Genomic DNA, 22,496 nt, shown 5'->3' with positions numbered 1-22,496 from the left:
ATGCGCACCACTCAGGGGAGTAAAAAAGATCAAAGTAAAATATAACTGCAGTAAATGGATACGAGCAGAGGAAAGAGCAAAAGCAACATCTTTCAAATGTGTTTTACTTTGTTCACCATACCACTTAAAAATTCAATAAATATTAACATTAAAGCTTTCATTTAGGTACGTATATACAAGAATTATACAATAAAAATAATGACGTTATGAACCGCAATGCAGGACTGGTGTAACAGTACGCCCAACCACAGTGTGTAGACAGCATGGCCTGTATTTTGGAGTTGCAACACAACTTTTCATAACTTGAAATTTACACTATATACATTATTATCTGAAAAACATCAGTTACAAAAAAAAAAAAAAATATCATAATGCGTTATATTCTGAAAAGCATTTTAAAGCATTAATTAACTGACTTCCACAGAAACAGACAGCGGGCATGCTACAGTGGGGTTGGCTTGCAAACAGTCATGATTTTTTCCTATCAGTGAGGATAATCAGCGGTATGTCGGACACCAAAAAAGAGCACCAGGGATAGAGAAGCCACTGAGCTTTCTGCCAGGAGTGATGGCATGAGGTTTGGAGGGTACCTCCAGGATAACTGTAGACTTCACGAGTGCTTGATTGTGATCAGTTAGTAAGGTAATATGATTATACCATTTTCTTAGTTGTATATTTAATAAGCATATTCAATTTGTTTAAAAAACCATCAAGCTAGGAGGAAAAAACAGCTAGAAATGTAAGAACATATGATAATCTGGCAGTTGTTTAAATAATAATTTGGTGTAATGACTCTGAATTTAGCTTCTAGCAGCTCATAACAGATCGAGGGTAAGCAACATGACCACATGGCTAATTAGCACATTGTATATATGCACATTTATCAAGCTATTGCTCTGCTGTTACTTACTTTACTAAAGCTTACTGACGCTAAATTGACACTCATACTGTCTGTACAGACAGAAAATGATTTTTCTTAAAGTAAAAAAAAAGGTTCAGTAGATGCTTAGTTGTATTTCCCTGCAACGTTTGGCTAGGCCTTTAGCTAGTAACTTAGTCACAACAATAACGCAGTGAAGCAATATCTGTGCCATGGCTGTTAACTCATCCTCTTGATGTGTTTCTGCGCAGATATTATAAGCGAGAAACATAGCACGGAAAGAATCTTTACTAGAAATCAATGGCTAAATTACCTAAACAAAGATTGTGTGACCTGGAGGGTTGCGATTGGAATAATGGCGTGCCTGATATAAACCTGAGTGGTGTTCTATTGGTCAAACACCATGTTCCAGGATAGGGCTGTTCATAAAAGTGCACGTGGCACCAGGACACTCTTGATCACAGGCAGATGATTGATTTTGTAATTACATTGTTGGAACTGCAACAGCAGGTATTGGGCATTCAGGTGAAAAGAGGAGCTGAGGTGTCAACTGATCATCACCTAGTGGTGAGTTGGATCCTGTGCCGAGGCAGGATGCTACACAGGCCTGGCATGCCAAGATGTTTAGTGAGGGTGCGCTGAGAACATCTGGTAGAGGCCCTAATATATGACACCTTCCTTTCCCACTCAAACTTTGACAACATTCAAAGGAGGCAGGGGACTTTAGTCCGAACAGACTTTTCAACATCTCCATTGCCAAGATGGCTTTACAGAGCTGTGGCTGCAAGTTGGTTGGCACCTGTCGTGGCAACAGTGGGGATAAAGGGAGCTGTCAAGTTGAAGAAGGAGCCCTATCAGCATGGGTTATCATCTGGGACTCCAAATGAGCTCGAGTAGGGGGCCAGGGAGGTTTGTGATTAAACTACTTCTTCTGCAACCTGAACTTAGAAGAGTGGAAGAATATGGATGGATACTGTATATATAAATGGAATTAGCATGGTATTTGATAGAATGCATCAGGTTAATACATAAGCTGTCATAAAATGGCAACTGGCAGAGACAATGACACTAAACAGGGATAAGGACTTTTTTTTTTTGTCTTTAAAAAATGTAGATCTATATTATAAATACAGTATAAGGTTTATAATTATTCTGGTGGCACACTCCAGACCCCATAGCTGGCACCTGCACCTCCAAAACCATAGTCTATGACCTCCTTATGTTCACGAGTTTAATAGTAGTTCTAATGCACTTGAAAAAAAACAGGCTTGCACAACTGTACACAGATAAAAACATGAATGTAGCAATGCAGTCATCACATTTTGAAGTCATTTTAGTTTACAGCACCTTTGTTTAAACTTTGTTTTTTCTTCCGTTTCATATTTGAAGCACACACGGCCGAGCGACGCCGTGCGCGCAGATCGCTCTGAAGTTTTGATGAGGTAACCACCACTGGGCTGGTCTAAGTTCACTATCATGGACAGAAAAATAATAATAATAATAAAAAAAAAGAAAAACTTTGAGTAAATCACATACTGCAAAGGGTGTGCTGATGTTTGAGACCATTTCACCGAACAGCACATTCACAACATTGTTCACTGTTCATTTCTGAGCCGACAAGTTTCTGTGACTGGAGTCCCTCTCTGATCCTAAAGTGTCCCTTCTTGATCTTGCAGCAGCTGGGCCTAAAGTGCTGTTTGGGCTGTGCTCTTTAGAGGCACCTCCACTTGAGTCTGCTGTAGGCCGTGGTGGCCCCGGAGGTAGAACAGGCCCAGCATCTGAATCTCTCTTTCCAGCAGTGAGAAAGGATTCGCTGGTAGGATGCTGGGGCAGAGCAGCATTTGTCTGTGGTGAAGCTTGAGAAGTGGCAGCTGTAGTTGGCAGCGGGGTAGTGAAAAGACGCCGTCGAGTGATGGCTTTAGTGGTTTTTGGCAGGGTCTGTGTTGTGGTGACATGAGGTGGCTTGGAAGAGGCAGGATGAGAAAGAGCTGAGATGTCAGGTTCAGCTAAGGCTACTGGGGTGTTGTGAAAGTCAGAAACATGGGTGGTGAGGCTTTCTTTCTTGTCACAAGACTCACAGCAAAGCTTATAATATCCAGGGATGGAACAATACCGGGAAAGGACCTCCATTTGGCAGAAAATCGATTTATCCCCCAGACATGGCTCATCTAGTAATAACAGGACAGAGAACATCACTAAGAACTGCGGTGAAATGAACATTTCTACTTCTACTCTGTTTATATTGAAGTGATTGATTTTTGAAAAAAATTGCATTGTAACTTACTTGAAGAGATTTTTTGTACAGGGTTTTCTGGAACTCTTAGATAGACAGCTTCGTCTTTTATTGTAGAGTTTTCCATTGTTTGTGCGTTGAGAGAAGACCCTGGATGTCCTGAAGAGTGTAACAGCAAAAAAAAAATAAGAATAAAATAAAAAAACTGGGGTTAAACAGAAGCCATGACAGAAAAAGCTTCTGGGAATCTGTTTCTTTTACAGGAAAACAGAACTTTGTTGTTCACAGGACACGGAGTGCAAACTGGAATTCTTTGTGTTTCTTTGTGTGTTTTTAAAGCACATAATTTTCCACTTACTGCCAATGCAAGGAAGAAGAAAAGAACTGAAAGAACTTTAGGTACTCAACTCTTTGAAGAGGAAGCAAAATGAGAAAGGCTGAGGAAGGGCACTGGTGCAGAAATATTTAAGGTTTTAAAGAAGTGTGTGCACAGGATATTTAATACAAAGAGCATTAACAGAAAATGTATTCAGTCCTGAAAAAAAGGTTTTGCCTATGTGGGTCTCAAGGGTCTTATGCAGCAATTTTGTTACCATTAGTGACACAAAGTTGCTTTTGGAGGATTTCTGCTCATGTTCACGAGGCAATTCTTGTGTAACGATACGTATGTTTTACACTACACTTCTCTAAAATCTACTGCCAGGATTATGGTGACATGTACAAGACTCATAATGCATTTACTTGTCACAAGTCAGAAGCAGAAGCTGTGTCCTTTTAATGGTGTATATGAGACTAGTAGCAAGCTGGCCAAATCTCTCCTCCATTAGCACGTATATGTATGTGCATCTCACCTGAACATGGTCCCAATTTGCAAATGAGGATTGTTTCCGGTTTCTCGCCCTCGCATTCTCCAATGGTGTTGTCACTGGTCTTGCATACCACCTGCCTCTGCTGAATGCCTTCGCCACAGGTCACTGAGCACTGCGACACACCCAACGCACACACACACACACACACACAAATATGTTTTATTTTCATCAGCTCTCATCGAGAACACTGAGAAGAAGAAGAAGAAGAAGAAGAAGAAGAAGAAGAAGAAGAAGAGGAATATCCTGTCTCACCTGAGACCATGCCCCTGTCCTCCACTGGGCAGGACATACAGTATGGTTGCAGGCTCTCCTTATCTCTGGACGTTCATCAGTGCAGTGTTTACTGTGGACCACTTTGTTGGTACCATTGTGAAGCGCCTGCATGCACTGCACCACCCTGGTTTGGTACCCGAGTTTTCCACAGGTCTTACTGCAAGGACCCCACTCTTCTACCACCCACCTATCAAGAGAGCATTGTGTTTGAATAAAACTATCCCTCTCATTCCAAAATTAAATAACCTTTCTACACTAGTTTTTAGTAGTTTTTACATCCTCACTAAAATGGTAAAAGTCACGTCAGAGTGGACATACGGTATGAAAGCAATTTTAAAAGTGCTGCAGTGCTGTAGTTTAAGGTCACTCACGTGGACTGGCTGCAGTCTTGGGTGTTGCAGCGTTTTCGGATGGGTTTGGGCTTTTTGCTGGTTTCACAAAAGTTACGATGCACCAAACGGCTGTCACTCTTCCTCCTGCATCCATATTTGGTGTACTGTACGCCTAATGGATATAAAATTACATAAGGAATGTACCAGCAAGACTATAGATCATATACCATGTGACCTCCATAACTTTGTAAAAAACAATTTTATATAGAGTCCCAAATTTTCAGAGATTCAAAAGTAATTGGACAAAGAAATTCAACTTGTAAAAAATCTAATTTGATGTTCTTGTTCTTAAATGTGTAGCCAGCAGTTTGCAGCTTGTTGTAAACCGTCTGCATTGATTTCCAGTGATGGGAATAACGGCGTTACAAGTAACGGCGTTACTAACGGCGTTACTTTTTTCAGTAACGAGTAATCTAACTAATTACTATTCCTATCGTTACAACGGCGTTACAGTTACTAACAAGGAAACGCGGTCCGTTACTATTTTTCAACAAACAGACGGTTGAAGCTGTGTTCAGCTTACCGCATGTTATATCAGTTGCACGGAAGTAGCTGTAAGTAATCTGGACGCTACAGCTTTAAGCAGCTGCGCGCTCCCGCGGATGGTAATCACGATCGCTGTCTAGCACAGTGTTGCCAACTTAGCGACTTTGTCGCTATATTTAGCGAGTTTTCAGACCCCCTAGCGACTTTTTTTCTTAAAAAAGTCGCTAAAAAAAGACGTGAAAGCGCGTATCGCTTTTACTCTCAACAAGCAGCGGGTGCTGTAACACAGTCAGTTCTTCTTTTACTCTTTTACTCTTATGCTGTTTTGTGGATCACAAGGTTTAAAACTACTTATAAACACACACACACAAAGTAACTCCACCAGAGTGCCTATTTCAGATCACTTTTGCCGGTCCAAGCCCGGGTAAAGGAGCAGGGTTGGAATTGTGACATTAAAAAACCAATAATTGCTAAAAGAAATTTAATTTGTAGTTCTAAATAAACTCTAAATGCATTTAGGACGTTTTTTACTCACTTTATGTCTCTTCCACGATGTTATTTCTCTCTCCAACAACATAGGTTACAATTATATTAGCATGACCAATTATGCAAATTAGGTGATGACGTCATTTAGCGACTTCTAGCGACTTTTAGGACAGCCAATAGCGATTTTCCTTACCGAGGAGTTGGCAACACTGGTCTAGCACAACACCTGGAGCTAAGGAGGCAAAACAATCGCATGAGTGCTGCTGTTTGACTGAGGAAGAATAAAGTAGTCGTGGTAAGTCAATCACATGACCACTTAAAGACAAAGCAACAAGGTGCCAGTTTTTAAATTGTGTTGATAGGCCACGTAAAACCAGAGTCATGATAAACAATATATACGCTGCGTTTTTTCATCAATTTTTTCCTCATGTTAGCGCTAGCAAGCACTCTCTGCTTATGAGCAATAAAACAAAACAAACAAAAGTTTTAGGAGTGACGGCGAGAGAAAGAGAGAGAGAGAAAGAGAGAGGGAGAGAGAGAAAGAGAAAGAGAGAGAGCAGAAAAAGAGAGAGAGCAGAAAAAGAGAGAGAGCGAGTTTTGAGATGTGAGATTTGTGATGTTTAGCGTGTTTGGAGTGTGTGGTTAATGTGTTGTCTTGTGTAGTTAGTGTGTAGTGTTGTGGATAGTTTTGTGTTGTGTGTCAGAACAATGAGGCGACTGCTGTCTCCAGGTAGAAACGGAGGTGATACACCTGCTGCTGTCAGGCCTGCAGGTATCAGGCTGTGATGTTCTCCTTTATAGTGGACAGAAATGATTTTTTTGGAGTGGCACAAATAATTTATGTGGCATCTTACTGAATGCAGAACAGCTGATTGTTCTGTAAATAGTTTGAAATGGTTATTTAAAAAAAGGGTAAAAGGTAAATGGATGCAAATAACTTTGTTGTTTGCAAAACTTGTGCATAGGATTTTAAAATTGACAATTAATATTTGCATTTGAAGTTATGAAATATGATTCATTAAACATGTTTATGGTTGTTACAGTAAAAATATAACTTGATTTTATGTTTTTTGTCTGATTTTAGATCAATTCTGGTTATACAGTATGACAAAATGAGAACATAACTGTAAATTCAGGCACGTGAGGTTGCGCTAAAAAGGATGATACCAAACAAGGCAAAGTAAATAGTTTTTAAAGGTAAAATGTGGAGAGAAAATCAAGAGTAGTAAAAAAATGGCCAATTATACCCTGGACGCCAGAGGGTTAAACGTTCTTTGTTTTTTTTTTAAGTAACGTAATAGTTACTTTTCCAAGTAATTAATTACTTTTAGAATATTGTAACTCAGTTACTAACTCAGTTACTTTTTTGAAGAAGTAACTAGTAACTATAATTGAATTACTATTTCAAAGTAACTTGCCCAACACTGTTGATTTCTTGATTGTAGTCTTTCACAATGATATGCATACCTCCTTAAGGTAGGTAAGGTGCTCTTAGTTCTTCTTCTGCAGAGAAATAATTCTGCAATCATGCATTTTTGTTGTTTTCTGCAGTCTTTCAAGTCTTTTGGTGATGCTGAGCTGGCTAGTGCATTCATTCTTGCAAAGACTAGAGTCTTGATTTAGAGTATCCCAAAGTTTTTGCTCTCTGTCTGAAGGGTTCATTTTAGTTTTCCAATCTAAGGATGACCTCCTTTACTTGCATCAATGTCTCTTTGGACCTCATATTAAGAGTTTCAGCAGCTACTAAAGTTCAACAAGTTCAACACTCAGAATCAACTCCAGATCCAGAACACGGAAACAGGCTTCATCTGGCCATGACGCTTCTTATCAGTCAGTTGTACAATTACTTTAGAGCCTCTGAAAATAGGGGACTGTGTATAAAACTGGTGGTAATAATAAACAGTTATTATTGAATTAAAGCTGAATATCTCCACTTCAATCACATCTTGATCGCTTGATTTAAAAATGCCTGTATGGATGCACAGAGGCAAAAACACAAATATATAGTAGGGTTCAAAAGTCTGAGACTACACAGAAAATCTGTCAAAGCTTAAAATAATCAAAAAATGTGAAGCAAAGTTGAATGACTCTGCACTCTTTGTTGGTAACTATATCATCCCATCAGTGCATTTAGATAACACTTAGGTGTGTTTGATCAGTGCACCCTCTAGCAGCAGTTTGTTTCTTAGAAATATCAAGTTTTAAGCTTAAAAACCTGCTTATTAAGAAACATTTTGGTGGGAGGAAACATGAAATCAGAGCTAAGTAAAAGCTTCAGAAACTAAAGTCTCAATCTAAGTAAGGTGGGGCTTTCTCACAGTCAAATCTAGGCTTGATGCAAAGTTTTCTAAGAGAGCACTGCATGATAGTCTACGCCACTTTGAAGAAACTGGATCACTTTATCTAAAGCAAAGGTCAGGCAGACCAAAAGAGATCATAGCACGAGAAAATCAATGCATCAAGCTTTGTTCCCTAAGAAAGAAAAGCAGCTAAAGAAACAAAGACTTCAATCAACACGGCAAAAAAGGGCTGAAAGTGGTCTCAAAGGGCAAAGACTGAACTACTCGTCTGCAGGGACAATAAATGCTTGGCCTTATATTTCTGTTATTTTTTCATGTCTCCTAAAAAATAGATATTCATAATTCATAATTCATTCATTCATAATTGTGTGTTTTAAGTTGGACCATCAGAAGCAAATTAAATGCAAAAATATAAGAAATAAAACTAAGGTGGAACGGGTTTATTATTGTTATATAATTATGGTATATAGTAAGCTATTAAAACCTCGAACTGTTGTGAGATGTTTTATTTCTTTAACTCATTAATTTCTGTAGTTTAACTGAAAGCAGGAAAAAAAATTGAACAGAAAAAAATGTTGCCCAGATTTATCTTTACTTTTGTTTGAGCCTACGCAAAAACCTGCAGCTTCAGTGCACTCACTGACCTCCCCCACAGGATTTGGAGCACGGAGACCAGCTTTTCAGTGCCCACTCATATGTGTCCAGTTCGGCGAGAAGAACATTATTGTTGGTAATAAGTGGTAGCAGGTCCTCATGTATGATGTACTTATACGTTAAGCTAACTTTTGCATCTTCTTCCTGAGGAATGATCTGCAGCAAAGTGAACAAACGTTATTAGAAAAAACAGAAGGTTGGAAGGACAAACTGAAGCTTGGAAAATTTACTTGATACACTCACCAGGACTATGATCCCTTCATGAAGAGGGCCAGTTGTTTTCAATGTCTCCCTCTCACCCTCGATGGAATACTCCCACTGTAAACCATTTTCAATGAAGGTCTTTGATTTGGCGTCTTCACTTTTTTCATTCAGTATGAAGTTTCCAGTTACTTGATTCTTCACAGCTGTCAGTAAGAAACAGATATTTTATGGAGGCAGAGGGAAGTCCAAGGGAAGGGATGTCCAAATCTTTTAAGTTTTATACAAATACAAATTCAAAGTTGGGATCAACCCATTCCCACCACAGAAAGTTTGCTCTAAGCAGAGAATGTGTCAATATGCCATTGTGGCTTTCTGACACCATTTTTCCAACTTGTGTTTTGTTTTGTCAGAGGAGAAAAGAGTGGCCCAAAAAGGAAGATGGTTGGCTTGGCTGAAAGCCGTTTGATCCTGACTCATCAGTCACCCCAAGGCTCATACTAGGATAAAAAAAAATGATCACTCTGTTATTTTGTCTCCATAACTGAAGACAGTGTCCTCCTTTTTCACACACAGCTTCACACTGTAAACTGCACGCAAGCAATTTGAAAGTCATTAGCTTTGAAGTAAGGCATAAAAAAACCATCTGCTGTTTTCACATCACTGGAGTTGCACCTACGATGTAACCTGTCAGCTGTGCTAATTGCACTTTATATTTCACTATAGGAGATGCCAAAGTTTATCTATAATATAGAGTCTATATATAATATAGACTTTGGCTTCTCTGGAAACGAGGGGATGATTACTTTTCTCTTTCTTTGGACCTTAACAAAAGTCCTTTAGAATTCACACATGCAAAAACGTAAGCATGCTAATTCATTTTCTGCTTTGTTGCTTTCAGGGCATGATAAAAATGTCATATCTGAATGAGAACACTGATCCTCCTCTAAACATATATTAATGTCAGTAGAGCTGAGTCTCCTGCCATTCTTTTTAATGTCATATTTAATTTTAAAATGTACATTTCAAACATCAAATGGGCTTTTAAAACTCCAAAATTCACTCTTCAAAGTTTGAAGCTTGCTCTTTCAAAAATGTGGAGTCAAGATCTTTAATCTCTAAGGCAGTCGATGTCAAAACATTGTTTATAAAAATGTAAAAAAAAAAAAAAAACTTTAAAGAGAAACATCTCAAACTCCTCCCGAGGTTCACTAAACATAGTCCCTAAAATGGATAAATATGCTATTTCATGCGGTAGGCTACAGAAGCAGAGGGCAAAACAGACGCAGGATATTTACACCTGTGGAAAAAACACTAAAACCAACTCCCTAATTATGCTCTCATTACGCTTGTGCCACCAAAACATATCTGAGCCACAAGATCACCAGCACATGAACTATGGGGTGTCCTGTTGTGTCTGGTACCAGGAAGTTGGAAACAGATGCTTGATTAGAGAAAGAATCCAAAGAGTCTGAGGCTGGGACAGCATCATGGGCTTCTTATTGTGTTTTCTGAGCAGTTCCTGAGCAATTTGTGGTGGGGTGTGCATGCTATAGGAAGCTATATGAATTATTATTATAACATTTTGTAGTTCCTGATGCATAAGTGTTATTAAACTTGCACAAACAAAAATAAAGTCCTTCTTCTTTTAGGGGTCGCTACGCCAGATCATCTTCCTCCATCTCATCGTAGCATTCTCTTCTGACACATCAGCACGTTGCATATCTTCTTTTACTGCATCCATGAATCTTCTTTGTGCTCTTTGCTCTTTTAGTCCTGCGTGACAGCTCCATATATCCACACCCTTCCTCTGCACGTGTCCGTACCATCTCAGCCTTGCCTCTTTAACTTCACCTCCAACCACTCAACCTGAGCTGTTCCTTTGGTGCACTTATTTCTAATCCCTGTCCAAGTCACTCCCAGTGAAAATTCTCCTGCTGTCACACATCACGCCTGACACTCATTTCCACCCACTCCACCCAACCTACACTCTTTTTTCCACCTCTCTTGTGTACTGTCCATTGCACTGTATGGTTGAACCCACGTTTTTAAACTTATCCACCTTCACTACATCTGTTCCTTGCAGTTTCATTGTTACTCTTGCCTCTTTCTCCTTCATATACATGTATTCTGTTTTGCTTCTGCTGACTTTCTTTCCCCTTCTGTCCAGCACATACTTCCACCTCTCTAGGCTCATCCACCTGCACACCGCTCTCACTATAGATCGTGAAGTTGTCTGCAAAACCTATAAAGTCCCTATAAAGTTTCTATAAGATGCTATTAGGTCATATTATTGCTAATAATTACCCCCTTATTCATTCAATCACTATTCTGTAAATTTTACTTCCATCAAAGAAATCTCCGATACTTTCTGTGAGCTGACTCTGAAATCTCTTTCTTATTGAGAAAATATGTTACAATCTGGTTTACAAACCCCTTGACTTCTAATTCTGTTCACAAACCAGCCCTATTATTTTCAGTCAAAAGCATCAGATGTTTCCACACATGAAAAAAATGTGGGACGCACTCACCAATTATATGAGGGGAGGTCTCGTTCTCCTCAATGACTATGTGGCGGGCTCCTATTGGGATGTCAAACATTTTCAGCATTCCTAACAAAGCAAAAAGAAACCGCACAGTTTAGCTCGGTGCTTTAGACAAGTTTTATTTTGGGGGGCTCTAAAGAAGCCAATTATTTCTAAATCAAGATAATAAGACAGGGTCTTGATTGATGATAAAGGCTGGTACATAGGTAGGCTGTGGCTAAAATATAGAAGAACTGGTCATTTAATTCGTTCTGAGCTAAGGGTTTAACATCCATCTCACCACTGTCCTGCCCCTACAGTTGATAGTTACCGTTCTTTTTAGGGGTCTTGGTGAGTGTCAGCTTCACAGTGCGGCAGTGAGAGTTGTCTCCTTCACAAACTCCACATTTATCCTCTTGCTTGTAAGACCCAACTTCCTTGTCACAGCCTACATGCTGTAAGGAGAAAAGGCACAGCCAGTCAATCACATCAGTGGAACACTGTGACTGACTTTTACAGAGACACAGATTGTTTTGCTGGGAGAATGATGCCATGGAAGGACAAAGCACATGTCTGATTTGGACGGTGCCTTGTAAAATATAATGCATATTGGAAACATGTCTAGACATAACAAAAGAGTAACCAAAACACTGATTGTCTTCTCTACAACGCTGCCACACTGGGCCCAAGGTGAAAATGGAGACAAAATAAAAACCATGTCTAGGGGCAAAAGGTGATGTATTCTATTCAAATCATTTACACTTCAGTAATTAAATATCTATATATAGTTTTAAACAACACTGCCATCATTAAAATAGAATCCACTAAAGGTCACAGCAGTATGACCTCTGGTGTAAAGCAATGCATAGATAGTGCATTAATAAGACAAAGGATTTATTTTGAGGTGTGACAACAGAATAAAATTGCTCTTATATGTAGCTTTTAATTTGTTTATTTTAAAATTGATAGTGTACTTTAGAAACTATTGTTAAAAAAGGCTCTCAAAACATTGCCAATTATGAATTTCAAACCCTAAGACAAAGTCTCTTCCATTTAATTTAAAATGTAAACAGCTTACTGCTAATTGTATCTTGGATGACTGACCTTCACAGTGCAAAATGATATAAGTGCAAAGTCTGAAGACTTAAGGTCACTGACTTTTTTTGTGTGTTGTAGTAAAAACCACAAGACGTGCCTGATTATCTCATTATGTCTTAAATACGTCAAAGTTTATGTTTTTGATCAAACGCTTACCAGGCACTCTCCTCGAGCGCAAACACTGAATGGGTCTAAGTAGCTGCATCTTGTCCCATCATGCATCACCTGGTTCATAGATACCACCTCTCCCGTTTCCTTTGACTGACAGCTCAGCTCACATTTACGGGCCTCTGAAAGCACATGAAAACACATTCATACACACCCTGATTATCAAATGTGATAAAGACATCCGCAAGCTCTGACAGTCTGATAACACCTCCATGACTCTTAATGTTCCTGTGAAAAGCTGCTAATGCAAATACCATCTGTCCTCTTGCTGCTGTGCAGAAAACTTTCAAGCTCACCAATGAAGCGGAGAGCCAGCTCTTACCATCTGGGTGCTCATAAGGCAGCCAGGTGTGCTTGATGTTTTTGTGGTATTTGTTGCTTCTCTGGACGCACTGCTGAGCACGGAAGTCCTCGTAAGGGCCTGCACACTCCTCTGTGTTGCACATCTGGTAGTCAAATGCAGACCCGGGGCAATCTCTACCATCGTAGGCAGGTCTGATCAAGGACAAAAACATGATGCTGTTGAGCAAACTTCCTTCATAATGTTCCCAAAAATTCAAATGTCATTTTTTGGGCTGTAATTGAACAAGACTAAAGTCAGTCTATAACTGAAGAAGCTTCTCGGATGAGAGGTGAAACATCTTCAAGCAACTTAAAGAATTCCAGACGCTTTTCTTTCCAAGCACCTTAGACTAAAATCAGTTGTAAGTGTATTACTATTAATATTTGAAACCTGATCCATCCTCCTAGCTACAAAAAAGAATATGGATATTTAAAAAAGCCTAAAGAATATGTTTGAATTCTGTAATTGAAATTGTAATACACCAAAGCTGTATGCAAATTTTTGACCTAGAATAGACACTTTGCTTTTGTTTTTTTCAAATCAAACAATACAAATAAAATCACTTTAGCCAAGAAACATTAAAAAGAAACTTGTTGAAATCTTTAAAACATTTTAAAAATGTTTAAAAATGTACAAAAGGCACAAAAGTTTAGGAACCCAAAAGGTGCATTCTTAGCATAACATGCCCCGTCACTGATATCACAGCTTGCAACACAGCTAAACTTTTAAATATTGATTGGAGAATTTCACCAAGTTTTCCTTGTTTTAATGTTGTCCTGAACACACAACATGCTAAAAATCTCTTTTCTGTTTGACTTTCTGGAAGGACTGCAGGAAACTTTCCAGTTTCCAGTGCAATTGGCTGTCGCACATCAGTGGGATTTACTTACAAATCCTCAGCCAGGTCCACAAAGTTAATTTATTTTCATTTCTTCTAAACATAATAAGTAATAGTGCACTGACTTTTGATGAAAGACAGATTTTCACTTCTTAAGTGAAAAATCTAACCATTAACACTTCAGTGCTATTTGTACAGTTATTGTAAAAGTTTAATTTTGCCAGAGGTTTGAGTTACTGACGTCAGGACAACTGTATGAGCACCTCCAATTCATTCAATGAGTCCCAATGAGCCAGAACTATATCTAAGGGGACAACAATGTCAGAAATCTCTAACTGAAGCATCATGCTGTAAATAATGTTACTATTAACACCAGTGCCTTTCCTGCAATGGAAAATCAAACTGTCTGCTGTGCTAATCAATCCCATATATCAGCAGACTACATTATGGCCTACATACTATTTGTCACGGTATGTTGTTGTGCAGTTCATGCAAGAAATCAATCTGCTTTACTGACGTCTACAAGCTCTGATTAAAGCACTGAGTGACAACTTTTCTACCAGTTGAGTATTAAAAAAAAGAAAGTAAAATGCTTTTCAAAGTTGAAGCTGTCTTGTTATTATCTGCAGTTTCCTTTACCCCTGCTTTTGTATCATGCAAATCACATGTTGCACCCTCGAAAAAGGATCTCCCATGTAAACCTTTTGAGTTTACATGGATGATTTATTTTACTCACAAACTCCAGATTTAAAATTCCAGACTAGCTCCTGTGTAATTTACACAAAAGGCCAACACACAGTGCATTACGCATGAACAGGTCATCTGATTTTAGCCTTAAAGTTAGTTAGGAATGTGTCTTAATCACAGTTAATAAAAGAACATCAACAAAAGAATCTGCACACTTAAATCTTATGTTCCTAAAATTAGAACACGTTGCAGATCAGATCAAATCTGCCCACTGAGAAAATTGCACCTTAATTTCACTGTTAAAAGTTTCATTGCTTTAATGACAATAATGATTCTGATTCTGATTCTGAGATCTCGGTAAAATGAAAACCTAAATGGAATGCAGTCACTGGTTATGTCGGCTAACCTCGGCTGGAAAAAATGATGGTCAGGGATTTGTGTGTGCGATAATTATCAAAGAAAGCATTAAATGTTGTAAACTATCAATGTTTCTGTTGGGTAATGAGTAAATACATTATTTCTAATGACCAGCTGGGGGCAAAGAGCTCTGGCTGCAAAAAGAAATAAGGTGGCAGTGACTGCCACTGTGTGTTAGACATACTCTATGGTCCCAGCAAACACTAGTTTGATGTACTGAAAGTTAGATTTTTTTAATATAACATGTTGCGTTCAAGCTTTGTTCATTCTGTAAGTCCTGGTCCAATTTGAATAAAATATACAATAAAATAGGGCACGAGAGCCTGTTTTAGGGTTTGGCTGCCTTGTCTTTGACAAGCTGATACTGCATTAGCATTGAGTATGTGTAATTCCTTTCTTTGTTTCTGATTAAAAACAAACAAACAAACAAACATACAAACAAAGAAAATCCTAAAACGGTAATGGCCAAAATGTGAAAGCTGACACTTCAAAATTTAACTTCAACAAACAATGCGTAGTATTAGAGATTCAACCAGAGGTTGCAATCATAATTATTGTGGCAAAGTTTTTTACTCTAGTTAAAATTACTTACATCCTCCTTAAAATCATTTACATTATCTTTTGTGTCTCCTTTCCTGTAAAGGTTATGCACTACTTAACTTCTGTACTACTTAAAATTACTTACATTATAATTTTTTCTTCTTTCCTGTAAACAGCTGTTGTTGTTAAAGTTACACTGTTAAAATACAATGAAATCACATTTAATTCTGTTACACCATCATAACACCTCACTTTGAACTTTCTCTTCATTAATAGTATAAATGCAGGATGAGGTTTTTATAGTTTTATAAATAAATCAATGAAACCAATCGAAGTCAAGCTTAACAAACCCAGGACTGGATTAAAAGCTCTTCATTCACACTTATATAGTACATTAACATCTTTTAGATAAATACTGATACTGACGATACTGTGTGATCAAATACTATTTTTTCACTATCTGTATAGCTGTTTTATTTTCTGTTTTTTTCTTAGTTTTGCGACATAGATTCAGCTTCCTTGTTGCTGTAGCACTCACGGAGGATTGTTGCACTGTCTGCTGCGGGAGCGAATTCCACCTCCACATGTTCTGGAGCAAGAGCCAAACTTTGACCAGGAACTCCAACTTCCATCATGGCCCTGAGGCTCCTGGCTGGTTCGCCAGATGCAATGACCCTTGAAGCACCACTGAAAATCAGTGTCCATTAAAAATGAGAGACAGGGGGAAAGGAAGAAGAAAAAAAAGGTCAGAAAGTCCAAACTAATGACATTTGGCTTCTCTGAAAATATTGCTCAGAAACTCTATTTCTGCTTCCTATTTTTAGAGAGTTCCACTTAGCAATTATTGTAAAGAAAAAAATAAAATTATAGATGATTCAGAGACATTTCCTACCTTTCCCGGTGCACACTCTGTTCCATCCACTGGAGGACCTTTTTTAGTTTTACAAAAGTACTGGTTGTCAGGGTGGCTGCACCACAGCTGCTTGCAGGGGTCGTAGGTTCGAAACTAAATGAGCAATTAAACAGCAAATCTGAGCACTTATTCTTTTTGGAAACATAGATAAGCAAACATAGTTTTTCCCTGCTAAAAACCAGACCTTACTCCTCAGCAGAATAAAAAAATACTGATTAAAAAATTGTTGAATATTCTAATTATTTTAATTATGTGGTTATTATATGGTGGAATAAATAAATAATTCAAATGAATAAATCTATATATCTTGGGGCCACAAAGGTTACTTACAGCAGTGCACATTTTATAACCAACACCAAAATCAAAGCGGCACTGTTCATCCATTGAATAATTTATTCCAGGGAGCTCAGGAAGCTTGGGCCACTTATGTTCAAAGGGATCATCGAGCAAGCAGTCATAGGAGCTGAGGAAGCAGTAAGAATAATAAGGACATATGTTATATGCAATGCAAGGTCAGGAGCAGACCACATATGGAAAAGAGAAGGAACAAATTAATTTACACAACAGCTGTGCAAAGAGCAAACATACTGGATGTATCTGTTGAGCTCCTGCTTGCTGCAACGTGACCAGTGATAGCGGTGAAAAGCTGCTTGGACAAGTGGTGCCATGATGCTACCCATGCTGGTCTCATCAGCACAACGATTCCCTTGGCCATCATGCTCCATACCCAACCTGAAGGGCAAAAGTACAGAAGAGCATAGATTGTGAGCATGGTAAGTGACAAAGTCACAGCAAAAGATATTTTCTGAATTCTGTCTGTTGTTATGCACTACGAATACAACAGGATTGCGTAGGAGTAAGCAGAGTTGTGTACTGCACCTCTGCACTTTCTGAACACTGATCGAAATTTGGAAACTGTCAGCTATTTACTTTTAATTCTTTTTCAAAATTACAAGCTTGTTTGATTCTATTTAAGTCACAGCAGGGTCCCCAGCAATACACGTGTGACATTTGAAGCAGTTCATAGCAGTTTATAGTAACCATTGTCCATTGTAAATATGTAAGAAAAAATTGTGTATGTTTCTGTTCTGTGTCCTGTGTACTGTTTGTTTCTATATATGTCTTTCTGGCTGCTGTTACAACCAAATTTCCCCTTGTGGGACAATTAAAGGATTATTCTACTCTATTCTATTCTATTCTATTCTAGTTCGGATAACAGCTGTCGGTATAGATGAAGAACAAACACAGAAACATCAATTTATAAAACATTAATGTCTACAAATTAAACCATTTAAAAAATAACTTCAAGTACTCTTTAATTATTCTATTCATGGAATAAAATCTGAAATCACCTGTCTATATGCTAATTATGAAGGTACAGGTAGCAGACAGCCAATATAGATTTGCATGGAGAACGGCAGGAGCAACAGGCTCTTTTCCAAAGGTAGAAAAGAAAATCGGCCTACACACACATTACTGGGTCACTACTATCACACTAATGCTACAGTACTTATTAAACCGTTACATACTGTTGACATTTGATAGCATTAAAAACATCTTACTCATTTATCCTAAAAACTGATGACTTTGCCTAAAATGAAAATATTAAAAATGTCATAACATACAAGTTATACAAGTTTTTGTGAATTTACAATATTATAGGTTAAATTTGACATGTACTGTATCCATTCAGATGGATTTTAGATCTATCACTGTGTGTCTGCTTAAGAACAATTGTGGTTTTAGGAAATCTCGATACTGTGTTGTCTCTGTCTGTTTGGGGTTTTTTTCCTTTTTTTCCTGTGATTTTTGATGTTTTATTTTGTTTGGTGGAATACTTCAAGGGGAACCTTGACACTGTCACAGGCACTGTCTGTATTCCCGCAACTACTGCATAGGTCCCCATAGAGGTTATAGTTAGGGTTATTTTATGTTTTCATGTTTTGGGTAAAACAGAACATGATATTTTGTGATAGTAGATGTTTTTCCAACTAAAACAAATGCTGTAAAATCAAAAACATATGCTCTCCCTACTGTAAATGAATTCATTAATCATCTGTTTATTAATGTCAGATGGAATATTTATACGTCTAAATAGATCTGCAGTTCAATGTGGAACAAACACTTTTTATGAGAGAATTCTTGACCCAGCTCAAAGCTGACTGGGACAATACTGTAAAGAATTAAAATGTGAACAGTATGTAAGAATTAAATCATACAAGTATAAAAATGTCACTTTGCTATTTTATTGCACCAGAATCTCTAACCAATAATCTCCTAGAAGCTCTGCTGCCTGGAAACAATAAAACAGCCATATTGTTTATACGCTTTGATTATTGTATAAAGTTATGGGGGATGGCTGCCAGTGGCGGATTAAAATTTATCATAAAAACAATCAAAATGTTGTCTTTTAACATTATGCAACAAAGAAAAACAATTTCCTAAAATGTTGAAATATTTCTTTGAGAGATAAGTTAGTGGCTTAACTGATAGAAACCAGGCAGATAATGCTTTACAAAAACAGGCACGGTCAAAGCGCAATCTTAGCAGGCTAAATGCTGGACAAGTGAGATTAGAGGAGAGCGCATGTGCAGGTGGTTATCAGCGTCTGACTTATGATTCCCTTAGACATTTTTATGGATGCTGTGTTTTTTAAATGTTAACAAATTTTACTGTTGTTTATTTGATATAGAGTAATTGCAAGCCTCATTAAAGCTGCACTCCAGGAACACCAACCTCCAGTATGAAAGTACAGAAGCTCGATTAACAAGGGAGGTGAGCTCTAAATTGAACTATCAAGTTGGTGAAGCTTTGTGGACACTGTATTTGAATGCCAACAAAATAATTACCTTCTTTTCTTCTTTTTCATGAGTTATTCAAACACTGAACATGCAGCATCACAGCAGGATATCCACACGTAATTTAAGACAAGTGGACAAAACTGCTGTTCTTCAGCTGTTAATTACGAATACATCAGTTGTGTCTTGCTCCCAACGATTAACTGAAATACTGCCTTTAAGGGGTTTGAAAATAATGCCTAATAATATATCATGGCAATAGTACTGCTGTCAGTGACAACAATATTTTGATATATATTATAGTCTTTCATTTAACTTCTATTGCTTTATTAAAGAGTCACAAAAAGCTAAAGCTCGTCCCTGTGTGCACTGGTCAAAAGGAAGAGAATATAATGGAGAGGTTGCCAGTCTATCACAGAGCACAAACTCATATTCACACCTACTGGAAATGTGTAGCTTTCATTTCAGCTAGCTCTCATGTGTTTGGATTGAGGAGGCCACAAATAAGCCCACACAGCCATGAAGACACAAACAGGTCGCAGATGATTAGATGTAATCTTATCCCATGATGACTGCTGTGAGGTCAGCAGGTGTTTGAATCGCAGAAAAACAATGATGCTGTAAAATCACAAGTCTATTTCATTATTTAAAAACTAACTGAGGTCAAACTAAAAAAAGAGGCAAACTTGGACTCAAAACAAGATGTTGTTTTTAAACATATCTGATAAAAGGCTTTGCCGTGTGTAATAAATCCATGCCCCATAGGCAAAAAATAAATGTATTTCAGATGAAATGCTCAGATCTGACTGCTTCTGGCAGGAAAATACAAAAAAAAGAAAAGAAAAAAGAAAGAAATCAAGTGGATTTCACTTTCTACAGCTGTTATTTTGCAAAGCAACAGTAATTGCACCTGCAATTAACTGGTGCAATTAAAAACTCTGCAGGGTGCCATGATACCAATCCAACTACCTCTGACTATGTCTGTTGCAGAATAGTTCTGCATTCATAGGCTCATGCCTCACGCCTCAACCACTTACTGAAGCAGAATATAAAACTTCAATCAATCATTTTTGATAAGAGAAACAGGCAAAATATATTCAAACCATTCTCATCTAAATTTTTTGAATTTCTTTTTAAAACAACTTGACATCCTGAGTCATGAGTAAAACGATCACATTTTAATATCAAACACTATTAGTGTAAAATATATGATGTATATATTGCTCGGTTTTAACATGTTTTCTAATGGGTAGGTTATGAAAAAGCAAAGACGACTTTCATCCTGAGCTTTCTTGTCATGTGTTGTTGCATGCAGAGACCTGCATATCCTGTTGGTTGATGAGACTGAATCAGCTGTGTAGAGGGTTTCTTAAAAAAAGATTTTTAAGAGTTCTTTGACAGAGTCTGCATCAGTCAGTCCATCTGCTAGACTAACCAACTAGTCTAAAACTAAGAAACACTCAAATATTGAGTTAAAAAAATATAAATATCCCCATTCCAAAATGTGGTGTGACAATCTCATTGGTTCACACAGTGATGATGTCATAAGGACACCTTTAGACACTCAGGAGTGAGTGTCAAGTACCATCTGTAAAAGACAGTGGAGGCTCTGTCATGGTTTGGCATTTCAATCTTTGGTGTTGGGGAAAAAAAACTATTCACTGTGTTATTACAAGAGTTTGTCTAAGACAGTCTGTTTTGAACAATAAATGTGATATTGCCACATACTAATCTTAAAGCTTATTAAAGCTGTACTAACTTTCTATGTTTTTTCACGTGTTTCAGTGCACCTATTTTCCATTTTCCCTCCAACATATTATGAGGGGTTACTAAAGACTTTTGTATAGCACTATAACTGTTAATATACATTTATTGAATACATTCAGCCTGTTGCTACAGTAACTTTTAGCCTGTTGCTACCTTAGCAACCATTGACCTTGACAGCAGGAGTAGATGTATAGATAGCATAATGGTTAAAGTATATACTGCTTAACCACAGGTTACTTTAAGCACAAACAATTAATTCTCTCCATTCTCATGTTTTGTGTCTACACACAAAGGCACAGAAAGCATAATGTTTAAAATACTGCTTTCATATCTATGTGTAAAACGCAGCTGGAGATCAGATGAAATGCTTTTTCACAACAACAGATCGCTGTTTATGTTCACAAACTACAATCACACAAAAACTATCAACTTAAATGCACACAGAAAGATCTTGTGAGTGGCCCTGCTGGGCATTCCTCATGATGCCATTACTCACACATGGCCGGTTTCATGAGCAACCACAAAGGCAGAGGAGAAGCCATCCTCATGGTTCAGAGTGCAGCTCCTCAGTGGGTGGCACATCCCTGTCACTGGAGCATACCCTGAGCGACACAAAAGACCACACAGCCCTGATAATCAAGAATGAAAGTGGTGACATTCTCATGCAGTGCAACAAAGTGGAAAATGATTTCTAAATATGGAGTAATTGCATTCATTGTGAAGGTTTTAATCTCTTCTTGGTGAGCAGCTGGCTGTCACACTGGCTCTTGAGTGTGTGTGTGTGAGTTATAAAGAGAGTGATGGTGACTGCTCAGCTTCTTTCAATGAAAAAAAGCCCCACATATCTGTGTGTTTACATTGTGATTTATCAGACAGAGTAGGCTACATTCACACAGTGGCACTTTCATTCATTTAAGGTGAACGAACAGAGGTAAAATACTTCTAGCAAATCCCTCAATAGCAGCAGTAGCTGTACACAGCTTGCATACCAAACATAAAGAAACTCCCAAAGCAGTTTCAGAAGCCTGCCATCATTATTACCCAGCAGACACCAGGTTGGTACCACAACATTTCACACAGCTCACGAGGACGACAAACTTTAAGCAAAGCACAGACATTAAACATAACTCGATCAAGAGGTGTGCAGCAATTCAGCTTAGTGCGAATCAGCTTGGATCAGAAGCACGCCCATTCTGGCCTTCTTTTTTGCCGCAGCTTTCAGATAATTTCCATGCTTTCTGACCATCAGAAGACTGTTTTTTTGGCATGCAGGTAAAAAAGCAGAAAATGCAGCAGACAGACAGCTGGTGATAAAGCCATGTGTACATGTCAAGTTATTTGAATGTCTGCAGTGGGTTATTTCAGTCACAGCAGAGTGAGCTTTAGCTACAGCATGATGACGATGCCTTTATGAAGAGAATGACTAAAGGCTCTATTCATAAATGAAAACAAAATGGACATATTAATGCTGAAAGTGAAGTTGCAAAACATGAAAGCAGATGTGGAGCATGACCCTTTATCTGAAAGGCAGATAAAAGGAATTCAGGAGAATGCCGATCGCATTCCCATGAAAGGCCATTTGGAGCTATGCACACTGAAGCAAAAAGGTGCAGCAATTACTACAGTAA

General features: G+C 38.1%; 1 protein-coding gene across 2 annotated transcripts in view; it reads right to left on the bottom strand.

The window, feature by feature from the left end:
• Positions 1-87: 87 nt before the first annotated feature.
• The window catches only part of adamts14 (ADAM metallopeptidase with thrombospondin type 1 motif, 14), a 57,799-nt gene continuing 35,390 nt past the window's right edge, over positions 88-22,496 (bottom strand). For both annotated transcript variants that reach the window (XM_019362522.2, XM_005471375.4), the window contains 16 exons: positions 21,365-21,470; positions 16,892-17,035; positions 16,634-16,766; positions 16,283-16,396; positions 15,929-16,077; positions 12,888-13,060; positions 12,554-12,687; positions 11,631-11,754; positions 11,306-11,386; positions 8,817-8,980; positions 8,564-8,729; positions 4,627-4,759; positions 4,235-4,442; positions 3,965-4,094; positions 3,165-3,272; positions 88-3,048 (listed from right to left, as the gene is read on the bottom strand). In XM_019362522.2, the coding sequence (XP_019218067.1) occupies positions 2,483-3,048; positions 3,165-3,272; positions 3,965-4,094; positions 4,235-4,442; positions 4,627-4,759; positions 8,564-8,729; positions 8,817-8,980; positions 11,306-11,386; positions 11,631-11,754; positions 12,554-12,687; positions 12,888-13,060; positions 15,929-16,077; positions 16,283-16,396; positions 16,634-16,766; positions 16,892-17,035; positions 21,365-21,470 (2,633 nt within the window). In that variant the 3' untranslated portion in view covers positions 88-2,482. The remainder of the gene's footprint in view (positions 3,049-3,164; positions 3,273-3,964; positions 4,095-4,234; positions 4,443-4,626; positions 4,760-8,563; positions 8,730-8,816; positions 8,981-11,305; positions 11,387-11,630; positions 11,755-12,553; positions 12,688-12,887; positions 13,061-15,928; positions 16,078-16,282; positions 16,397-16,633; positions 16,767-16,891; positions 17,036-21,364; positions 21,471-22,496) is intronic.

Source organism: Oreochromis niloticus, linkage group LG8 (genome assembly GCF_001858045.2).
Source record: "Oreochromis niloticus isolate F11D_XX linkage group LG8, O_niloticus_UMD_NMBU, whole genome shotgun sequence".
Lineage (NCBI taxonomy): Eukaryota > Metazoa > Chordata > Actinopteri > Cichliformes > Cichlidae > Oreochromis > Oreochromis niloticus.
This window is presented reverse-complemented; position numbering and strand designations above follow the sequence as displayed.